The sequence below is a fragment of the Centruroides vittatus genome, unplaced genomic scaffold, assembly GCF_030686945.1.
Source record: "Centruroides vittatus isolate TY-2023 unplaced genomic scaffold, ASM3068694v2 contig_8, whole genome shotgun sequence".
Lineage (NCBI taxonomy): Eukaryota > Metazoa > Arthropoda > Arachnida > Scorpiones > Buthidae > Centruroides > Centruroides vittatus.
The window spans coordinates 1,141,573-1,154,053 of NW_027122517.1; the positions used below are offsets into that span (position 1 = coordinate 1,141,573).

The window sequence follows — 12,481 nt, forward strand, 5'->3', positions numbered from 1 at the left end:
TTTCATACTATACCTAAAGGCCAACTTCATAAGCAGTTCTTTAAACTTTACAAACCATATCAAATGAGTTAATTTTAATTTTTACGTCAAAATATAAATAAATAAATATATGTTGAAGCTAGAAAATTGTTTTCTTGTTGAGAGCAAAATTAATAGGGTGGTGCACAATGCTGGTTATTCTCCTTCCAGGTTTCGTTATCTCCATAACCATGCCAAAAACAAATTGTTTCCAGTTTTTCCTCTGCAAGAAGAACTAAAGATAGTACAACCTCTGATACTGTTTTTGGGCCCTACATTGCTAAAAATAGCATGTCTTTTTAGAAAGTATGGCTTTACTTTGCCTATAGGCCCACATCCAACACTAAGAAGAATGTTATGCAACGATAGAGATACTCTCACGTTAAATGAAAAATTGAGGGTCTACAAAATTCCGTTAAAACATGCACCATCAAAGGAAGAAATTATCTACATAGGGACTACTACCAGAATGCTGTGGTCCCACATCCTTGAACATCAAGAGGATATTAGAAACAATAGACCAACAATGGAGTTAGCTAAAAAGGTACTAGACCAGGATTATCTACCACTTTGGGGGCACACTAAATTACTTAAGCAATGCAACGATCGAAGAGAATTATTCATATGGGAAAACCTCTATATATCCACTGTAACACTGTGCAATACTCCGATCTTAGAAATCCCACAATTGTGGATAACATTATTTAAACAACACATACCTGAACCAGTTACCGGTGTTGGAGAAATAATTTATGATTTTGCATTTTCATTTGTATCACAACTAAATACGGTTGCTTTTTAAGTAGTTTTGAAGATATTACATCATTTGCAGTACATTTCTATAAATTTCGAATATTTTTTATTTTTAAAATTAATTTATTCTGAATTCCATCTGCACGCATTAGATAATTTCAAAAGTCTGTTCAAAAGCTGAACAGTCAAAAATAATTGTATTTGACTTTTTGCCTGAGGATGGTAGCTATAAGCTATTGAAAGTGCTAACGAATACGTCTAAAAAGTTGTAATTTGTAATGTCGCAACACCGAAGTGTTAATTATTTTATTTATTTGAACGTTGGTGTGAAGTGTATTTTACGATCATTATGTTTACATGTTTCGTCTTTAAATAGAACACAAAGATAATTTTGTAGCTTTGATATATTTTATTGTATATATTTTGATGTAAATACCATTAGCCAAAATTTAATTTTAAGTTTAAATTTTTTTTACAATTTTAGATTTAATACAGTCTTATGTGTATAAGACTTATTATTCTATTGCATTGAAGATTGTATTTTAAAATCACTCAAAATCAGACCTTATAAATTGTAATCAGTTGTGTATTTTTTTTTATTTTGTTTAATGTTTATATAATTAATACAGACATTTACTTCTTTTACTGATAGTGCAGATTAATTTTAAAAACTAATATTGATTGCTTATGTGAAGAATAATAAAATGCAACAGGGAGGAGAGTATTGCAAAATGCCAGACGATCAAACTAAGTCACAAATATAACAAATGGGAATATCAATTGTCATTTGTAAATTTTAACACAGGTGTATTAATTTTGCTATATTATGAATTTCAGAGAAAAGTCTGTAATACTCTTAATAATCTAACATTGATTAAAAGTTTTTTGAAATGTTTTAACTATTAATCTTTCACAATTACCATTTACAATCTCAGTTTGATGGCAGATATTAATGAACTGAATGATAAAATAAATGATAACAAAGTACAAAAAATAAATAATTTTATTTTAAATGGTATTATTTATCATTTTTATTTTAATAACTTTGATTGTCTAACAGAACAATTTTTGAATTTTTTCCTAGTTTATTAATATTATATAAAGTCCAGGAAATTTATTAAGAGAAAATTTAATAAATACATACTTTTGTACAGTACATGGATTATACTGGATTTGTTAATGAATAAGAAATAATGGCTTTTTATTTTTTTTTGGAAGCCACATAGATCTATGGTTGTGGATTAATAAAAGGATAAACTATTTTAATTTAATAAAGGATTTTACTTTTAATTTTAATTATTCAACAATTATGAAAATTAAATAACTATGGAGGGGGCGCTTCAGACCTTCGACCAAGATGGCGCAAATTGCATTGGAGTATCTTTGGTGTGCCAAAAAATTAAATCAATTGTTAACTTGGTGGTTATTGTTGAACTGTTTATGGTTAGTAATTAGATTAAAATTAATAATGGCAGGAGTAGAACAAAATCCAGGGCCGTTATCTCATTCACCGACAAAGAGAGGACGACCTCCATTGACACGAAGTACAAGTGCCGTTAAGGTGTCCAAGGATGCATGTGTAGATACAATGCTCCGTCGTCAACCAACTACACTTAAGGAGATGGAAAAGCTGAGGAAAATAGCTGAAATAGAGAGGGAGAAGGATGAAGAAACAAGGTTAGAAAATTTTTCCGAATTGGTAGAGACAGAAGACAGTTCGTCATGTACTACTCTACAACAACTTTCAAAGTTGATACAAGACTCTCATAACTCTATCACAGCACAAATATTGGACCTTAAAGCCGAAATAAATTTAATTCACCAGGAAATAAGCGAATTTAAAGCTAAACTTGGTACGTTAGAGCATAATTTAAATCTATTGGAAACAAAAGTGCCAGACTTAGATAGAAAAATAGAAGCCCAACAATACTTGGTAAATACCATTTTAAATATAACTAACCAATGTAATCTAATGTTATTTGGATTAGCGATAACAGAAAATACAAACTTGAAAGAATGTCTTACACAATTATTCCGAGAGAATATTAAGATAACAGAATTCAAAAAAGAGGAAATTCTGGACATTCACATAATAAAAAAAGAAGATCCATCAATATTGAAAGTTACACTGAACAAGGTCCAGAGAAAAAATCAAATACTTTCAAATTTTTATAAAAATAAAGAAGTATCCTTAGAAGAGCCATTTAAAAATATACGTATGTCATCCGACCTGACACAGGAATCCAGAAACCGTAGAGCAAAAATCCTCCCATACTATAAAGAAGTCAAGAAAAAAGGTGAACAGATATTTCTTAGAAATGACTATCTAATATATAAGAATAAGCAAATAACGTATAGTTTTATAAATAATTGTTTAGTTGATACTAAAACTTTTTTAGAGTTAACTATCAATATTTAAGCTCCTCTAATAATAATGGTATTAAGATGTTGAGTAATCTAAATAGAGAACCTGACAAAGTTAATATAGAGGAATTTAAAGATTCGGATATTAGAATTTTATCTTGGAACGTTCAAGGACTTAGAAATAAGTTTTCCGCCTGCTATTTTGATAAAATCTTAACGAAGTATGATATTATAGGATTGGAGGAAACGTGGGTCAATAAACTAAATACAAATGAGGAATATCTTCTCCAGGCCTTTGAATATTTACAAGTTCCAGCAGAAAAAAATCTAGGTGTAGGTCGACCAAAAGGAGGAATAATGTTAATAATGAAAAAATCTCTGGGTGAAATGATTTATAGTTTTTCAACAACTTACTTTATATTCTCATTAATTAAATTGGAGTCTCCTAAATTTAATAATCAATCAGATAATATTCTGGCAATAATAGTAAGTTATTTTCCACCTTATCAAACGCTACAAAATCTCTATCAAGAAATGGAAAAGGTTATAATGGATTGGATGCATTTTACCTCTTGTTGGATAATCATGGGTGATTTTAATGCAAGAATTGGTAACTATAATGATTCCTATTATAAGGGTAATAATCAAACAATTTATAACTTAAGAAATAGTCATGACACTGGTAGTAATCCTAAAGGGAATCTATTATTAAATTTCGTTAAAAATTATGATTTATACATTCTTAATGGTCGTACAAAAGAAGACTATCCCGGTAGGCATACTTTTATGTCATCAAGAGGAGCATCGGTAATTGATTACATAATGTGCTCTGAAGCCATACTAGATTATTGTGAAGAATTTAAAGTATTAGACCACGACTTATCTGACCATTTCCCTGTACACTTGATTATTAGAGATGATTCAATCAAATCAAAATATGAAAAGGCAAGAATTAAAGAGAAAGAGCAGGTTGCGAGAGACAGATTCAAATTAAGAAAGTTTGAAACTGAAATAGGAGGAAGAATTAAGTTAATTGAAAAAATGGAGACTAATGAACTATATGATAGTTTAATAAAAATATTTAATGAATATAAGATAGAACCAAATCATCATAAGAATAAGATATTTAGATAAAATAAAATCCAAATTTAAGCAAGACTGGTTTGATATGGAATGCTACAGAGCAAAGAGAAGAAAGGAAACTAAATTAGCAACTTTTCGTAGGTTTAGAACAAGAGATCAATTAATTGATTATATAAATACCAAGAAGAGCTATATAAATCTTATTAAAGCGAAGAAAAAGAAATACTTCAATTTAATCAATCAAAAACTATTGACTGACAAAAGCAACAAATTTTTTTGGCTGACTGTGAAAAAATACCGTTTGAGGAAAGGTAACGAAAAACAAGACCCTATTGGATTTGATAAATGGATCAAGTTTTTTGGAAAAAGACAATTAACTAATATTAATTTTTACCCAGATCAAGAACAGATAGGTTTGTACAGGGAGGAGAGGATAATAAATATACCAATTCTGGCCTCAGAAATAATAAAAACTATTAACAAACTAAAAGAAACCACGGCCACAGGTCCTGACTCAATTCCCAATTGTTTATTAAAAAGACTACCACCTGAAGCAATCGACTTAATAGCGCTTAGCTTTAATTACATGTATGAAAATAATAAATATCCAGATTCATGGCGTTCAGCATACTTTAGAATGATATATAAAAAAGGAGACTGCACAGACCCAAGCAATTATAGACCCATTGCAATACTATCAACTTTAAGGAAGGTTTTTACAGCTATTCTCGCAAAAAGATTTAATCAATGGCTAGAAGAAAAACAGTTGACGTCCGATACTCAATTTGCTTTCGCTAAAAATGGTGGTACAGAAATAGCCATTTTTATATTGATATCAATTATTCAAATTCAGTTATCTAGAAAAAGGCATAAAGTTTACGCTGCTTTTTTAGATCTGGAGAAGGCCTTTGACTCAGTTTCAATAGAATTAATAAGTGAAAAACTAGGAAAAAATGGAGCAGATATCTTATTCATAAATGCCATAAAATTTTTATTTGGTCATTATCATGTTACTATAAAATCTGGCAAAACTGTCTTCTCCCCCATAGATATTTTTGGGGGTCTGTTACAAGGTGACCCATTATCGCCATTTTTGTTTAACTTTTTCATATTTGATATAAATAAACAATTTGATAAAGCAGAGGATGGAATAAGAATTGGAAATTGTGTAATCCACTCAATACAATATGCAGATGATATTGTTTTACTTTCAAATACAAAAATTGGTCTACAGAGAAAAATTAATTTAATGCAGAAGTACTTTACACAACTTGGGCTGAAAATTAACCCAAGCAAAACATATATTCAAATTTTCAGGAGAGGAGGAAGACTGGCGAAACAAGACCATAATTTTTACCTTTTAAATGAGAAATTGAAGCTTACAGAGGAGACCTCTTACTTGGGGCTTAATATAACTTCAACTTTATCTTTCGAAGCCCACTTTAAAAATATGAGAAATAAAGCTAATAAACTAATTAATAACCTTATATATCTATTGGTCAAAATAAAAATTAGTTCAATTCAAAAACAAATGCAACTTTTTTCGGCAATAGTGATGAACTCGATATGTTATGCTTTCCCAATATGGGGAATTGACTGGATTACTCGTTTTGAAATAATACAATTACAATATATAAGGAAAATATATGGGATAGATAGAACAGTCCCTGGATATGCCATACGACATGACACAAACCGACTACAATTGGAGCCCTATTTGGTATCAAGAATACAAAAATTTTATAAAAGAATGATTAACAGTGATCATCCTTGGATTAAGACCATATTAAATAATCTGAAAAGTCTAACAGAAACAAAGAAAAATTATGTCAACAATTGGTTTACTAAATATAGTCAAATGCTGGCTAAATATGGAATTTCTCCTATTTTATTTGGAAATACAGAAGAAGACTGGCAATTTGGTAACTGTACGTTAATAGAAAATGTGTTTAACAATTCTATTCATCAAGAAATACTTAAATTACAGAGTTCAAAATTCCATCCCTGGTATATGGAGAATTTAAACTTTCCTCCTTCAAACGAATACATCAATTTTCACCTACCGTTTATAATTAAAAAATTTTATATGCAGCTCCGACTAAACAGTTTTTATATATTAGTGGATCAGAATTATATAAGGATCAGCAGAGAAACATTTAAATTATGTCAGGAGCAAATTTCGATCTTCCATATAATATGTGCATGTAGAGGTTGTACAGAGATTAGGCAAAAATACGGTATTTCTACTTTATCTGAGAGTAAATCAACTAGTGAATTTTATAAAAAGTTGTTTCAAATGAGCCCAACTATAATAACAAGATTATACAATTTTTTTACTAAATATGTTAAATTGTCCGGGAAGGCCAGTAACAAATCTGATAGAGACTTAATCAAAAATATCTTTTTGTAATTCAAGATAAATACTGTTATTAATGTTAACTATCAAATGTGTTAATTTATGTTCCCCCTTGTAACGGGAATATCCCATATTACGAAAATAAAAATTATTATTATTATTATTATTAAAAATTAAATAACTATTAATTAGAGAAAATAACTAACTAAAAAATTGAAGCAATAGGATATTTGCATAAGGGGGAGATATTTGCTACTGTAAGGGACGTGAGGGTCAAGACATATATACAGTACACTACAAAGTTGCTTAGGGAAAGTCATGAAATTTAAAACAAAATTTGAAACCCTGATTATAGTTTGATTAGTATTAATTATTTTTGTTTATATTTTGGTAATTAAATTTCTGAACCTATTGAAATTTTAAATTTTGTGTAAATATTGTAAAAAAGAGAAAGATATGATTATATAAATGTTATAGAACATTTTAATTAAATTTTTTCTTTAGGATTGAATGCGTGTTATACAGTACCTAAGTAGTTATTTGCAATGTCAATTTAAAATCATCGTTATTTAAATCACTTGTATTATTGTATCGCTTGGTATTGTTATTATTTATATTTTTTATTCATTAATGTTACAGCTTATTCTAATGTTAATTTCAGATGATATTGGATACGAACTAACTTATTATTAAATAAAAATTAAGTAAAACCTAAAAAGTATTAATTCAAATATTGTAAAATTTTACTACTATGACACCTTATACCTTTGAGAAATTATTAATTTAATAATGCAAACGTTTACCCCGAAGACATGAAACTACTGGCTGACCTAATATGTTACCATTCAGTTTTTGTTTTTGATGGCAAGATTTATAAGCAAAAGAAAGGTGTGCCCATGGGCAGCCCAATGTCTGGGCTACTTTGTGAATTGGTGATACATAAGTTGGAGCAAACTACTATTAGAACATTTAAAGATGATATCATTTTATACAAACGATACGTGGACAACATACTAATTGTATGGAAGAAAGACGAAAAAATACAACATTTTTTGAATGCGATGAATTCGAATAACCATGGCCTGATGCTAAAACTGGAACAGCTCAGCACAACAGAGGTACATTTTTTGGATATCAGTGTTACATTTAAAGAAGGTTCCTTATCTACGAAAGTATATATCAAACCCACGCATGACCCACTATACATTCCCTCCGCATCAAACGATCCGCCCACTTACAAACTATCGGCATTTAGGGCCATTATTAGAAGAGCATTTGCCTATTGCTTTAACGTGTGTGACAGAATACAAGAGTTGAATAGAATTAGAACCATTGCAACAACCCTAGGATTTAAAAAGTCAATAGTCGTAAACCTAATAAAATCTTACATAACACCTAATAAAAAGAAACCGAAAGAGAATTCAAATGGAGAAATAGCTAAATTCACGTACAGAGAAGGATTGTCCACGATAATGAAGGAAATAGCCAAATGTAAGAATGCAAAGCTGATTTATAAGCGGGCACCCACCATCTACAGTGTTCTCAGGAACGACAAAGATAGCACAAAAGCAGATGAATGCGCTGGGGTCTATAAAATACCATACCAAAATGATCAATTGGACCTGAATAAAGAATACATAGGAGTCACTAACAGAGGCTTAAACAAAAGACTAAAAGAACATATGTATGACATCAGTAAAGGGCACTGCACTACCACCTTATCAAGAATGGCACAAACGGAGGGATCAGTAATTAATTGGAATGAAGCCAAAGTTATCAAACAAGTATGCTCACCATCGTTAGCATTAACCATGGAAAAATTTGAAATATACAAATCAGGGACAACAGGTAGATGTTTGAACTATAAAGACGCAACGAATTTGCCAACTGCGTGGAAATTCATGATTGACAAACACCCCATTTAATCAAGCATACAGCATATCCTCATCCCGTATAAAATATAAATATATATTATGTTAGCTTACGTCCCTTAAATTATTATTTAGCGGATCAATATGTTTATTTAATTAATTTTATTAATATTTTATTATTGTTTATATTTTATATTTTACATGGAATGTTCCAACGGTTTTTTAAAATTTGAAATATCATGCGCATATATATTCGAACCTGCATGAGATAACATTCCAGAAGTAAAAAATTGCTTGAAGATGACCTGTGGAACAGGTAGAAAACGTTTGCATTATTAAATTAATAATTTCTCAGAGGTATAAGGTGTCAGAGTAGTAATGTTTTAAAACTCTGAGCATTTATTCAAGTATATTGTAAAATTTTATAAAATATGGATCAAGAAGTAAGAGGCCATAAAGTGTATCGTTTCTGTTTAGTTTCTGTTCATTACTTTTTGTGATTATTCTTAAAAAGTTAACTGGAAATTGTTTTATTTGTATTTAAAATCAAATATAATCAATAGATGATGTAAAATTATAAAATTAATTAATCTCTCTTAATTAATAAACAATTCGAAAATGTATTAATAAAATAAAAGTAAGCTTAAAATAAAATTTAATATAATAAATTTTGTTCAATAATTTATATTTTAGTCTTGCAGAACTTAAAATTCTTCGAGATGATACAAATAAACAGGAAGAATTTTTAAATGAATTGCCAGAACTTATTCATTTGACTAAATTGAAAAATGAATACATAATGAAAAATGAAGAACTTGCTCGTGAGTAGTTTCTTATTTCAAATGTAAAAGATTTTTTTAATTTGTATGCCATATTATCTGTAATAATTGCCTCCTGAGTGATTTATTTTTTCCAGTTTTGATGGGAAATTATTGGAGTAAAAAGTATTGATGTAAAAAGGAAAAAAGCATAATACCAGAAGATATATAAAACTAATGTAAAACTAAAATCAGAATATTGTAACAAATACACTGCTTGTCAAAAGTTAAATGTAGATCACAAAATTGACAATGTTTTCAAAACCACTTAAACAAATCTATAAAACTTTCATAGGGTTATACATACATACTTTAGGTATACACTGCATACATTTGGGAAAAAATGAGTGAATGTAAGTAACAATAAATGGGAATATGAAAAAAGAGGTTTGAATACAATATTGAGGTCAGTTTGGAATGTGGCCTCATTTAGCAAGCTTGACAGCATTGACTCATACCTTCAGTAAGACATTGCAAAAAGTGAGAAGACAATGATTGTCATTCATGCAAAAGAGTGGTTTGGAAGTCATCGAGGGTTTGTGGATAATATGCTGATCAATCTATTCATTCTATTCCCTCTTCATAAAGGTATTGGTCAACTAGTCATGCTTGATGTGGATGAGCATTGTTATCCATTAAAATGAAATCATCTCCATCATCTACAATTGCACCAGCATAAGGTTTGACATAGTGGTCTGATATCTCATCCCAATACCCGTGAGAATACCTCCATCAAACACATGGAAGTCAGTGCCTCCACCTAATGAAAACCTAGCCCAGACAGCACCATCACTAAACGTATGTCTTTGCATTATGTTCTGTGGTTTGTAATGGGTTCCAACCTCCCTCTAGATCAATATAAGCCTTCTGTCAGATTCCAGGGAGAACCTAGACTCATCTGTGAACCCATTGTTATCAAGTTAAGCATGATTGCTCCCGACACCACATACTGCTGATTGACGGACATAGAGTCCAGCCTTATGAAGCCTTCTGGTAAGAGTTGAGACAGATACCTGCCTTCCTGTAGATGGCATGAGGCTATCACACACAGAGATGATGCAGATGTCCTACTGTTTCTTTTGGTTAGGAGCCATATACAACAATTATCCCAAGATATTATCCATAGATGACCTGAAACAGGTCTTCTGACAATGGTTCCTGTTGTTTGGAATTGTCTCCAAAGCTTTGAGATAACAGAATGATAGACAAGAAGTTCAACATCACCTTAATACTGGAGGTGAAATGCACGAATGTGCATGCCCATAGCAATGTATTTCGTCAAATAGGCATTCGATTTGTTTTTTGAATAATTACATTCTATTTTGAAGTGTTCCATCAGATTTTACCTGAAGAACTATTCGAAAGTTTGAAAACATTTGTGATAGACTACTTTTTTCACAAAACACACTGGTAACAAGTTCCAGATATAGTGTAGAATGATAGACATTAACCCTTTTCCGGTCAATTGTACCACCCCCTTGTTTACGTTTATTTTGTAAAACGGCCAAGGGCAGTATAGGTCAATGTCAGTCAAGGTCAGTCAAGCAATATTAATTTAAAAATTCAGCAAAATCAAATTATTGTTATTATATTGGTATGAAAAAATCACGTACATTTATTAATATCTTTCATTTTAAATACGATATTTTTCAATAATTTTTATTAGAGAAATTTATGAGAAAAAAAAAAATAATATATCATAACTGACATTCAAACTTGAACATTTGTTACTTTTTGTCAAAATTAACATTGTCTGGTTACTTCATTCTTATTGGCACTGAGCCAGAACAATGTAGAATATTGTTTTGTACAATTCGATATAACACTTATGCCTGTACGTTTATTTGTTGTGAAATTATCGCTCATTATATTATACATTTGCTTGAAATCAAAACTTTATTCTGCTATCAACTAATATAATGAACTAATATACTTTATTCACTTCATATCCAAGGAGATTATATACTCGTGTAATACACATATGATTACCAGTAGCAATACATGTAACATTTTCTGATATTTTCGATTAAAATATAAATTAAAAATTAAAAAAATATATAAAATATCAGAACTGAAGGGTTACAACTTGAATATTTATAACACATTGACGTAGTTTAGCTGAATAAACTTATTATAATTCTTTCTTCCACAAAAACCTTGACAATCCAGTGTTAGGTGTTTATACAACTGCTAACATTTTCAACCCCGTTGGGGTCTTCATCAGGCAGAGCACAAAGGTAGTTTCAAATGCCAGTGAATGGAACCAAGAAACCGAAGCGAATTCTATTCCAATTTTTGAAATCATGGAATTGAAAGATAAGATGGAACATTATGCTCGAGCTAGGATGTTATCTACACATGCATACAATTACGTTCGCCGATCGTTACATGTAAAACGAATTAATGCAATATTAAGTTATTTGTGGGTGCGCACTTCCCTCATAGCAATATTTCCAGGCTTGCGAGATGTTGATTGCATCCTTATAGTTGATGCATGTGTTGTGCAAACCCGCTTTATATATCTCTAGGGTCTCAAGCGTTCTGAGTTGGTCCGTGTGGTGCGACATTCTGATTATACGAGCATTTTGGAGGTCGGCAGTGATTCCCTGCTGTGTGGCATACGTTGCCAGTGTGATAGATAGTTTATTGTTGGCAATGTCGTACCTGTGTTCCTGGAGGCGCTGATGGAGGGAGCGTTTAGTAGAACCCACATAAACCAGACTTCTATTAAATCTGTCGTCCCACAGGGGAACCACATATACACCCGGTGCGTGTTTCATGTCCAAATTGTCCTTCTCATTTCGAAGTAAGCTGTATACTGACCGCGGCCTCCCGTAAGCTATTTTGTTTCGGGTGCTGGATGCGATTTCTCTGTATATCGCATCTAAGTGGTGGTTATACTCAACTATTTTTCTAGCACTATTATCAACGGATCTTACCCCGGCTTGTGGGTTGTTATGAGTATTTCCCCATGTGTACTTGCGTGCTATGTTGTACATTATGTTTCTATCATAACCGTGTTGTGATGCCACTTCCTGGATACGGCTAAGCTCGGCCACCGTGTCTTCATATTTCAAGTTGTGCATGAACGCGCGCTTAATTAGTGCTCTAAAAGCCGCTATCTTATACGAATATGGATCCTCAGAGAAAGCTGGGAAGAACAGAGGTACACGGCATTTTTTGTAAAATACCTTATGTGTGGTCTTATTGTCCCTTAT

The 12,481-nt window shown here is 31.1% G+C and overlaps 1 protein-coding gene across 2 annotated transcripts in view; it reads left to right on the forward strand.

The window, feature by feature from the left end:
* Vsp37A (Vacuolar protein sorting 37A) overlaps positions 1–12,481 on the forward strand; it is a 121,323-nt gene that overhangs the window by 39,391 nt on the left and 69,451 nt on the right. For both annotated transcript variants that reach the window (XM_067278446.1, XM_067278448.1), the window contains one exon: positions 9,139–9,266. In XM_067278446.1, coding sequence (XP_067134547.1) covers positions 9,139–9,266 — 128 coding nt within the window. The remainder of the gene's footprint in view (positions 1–9,138; positions 9,267–12,481) is intronic.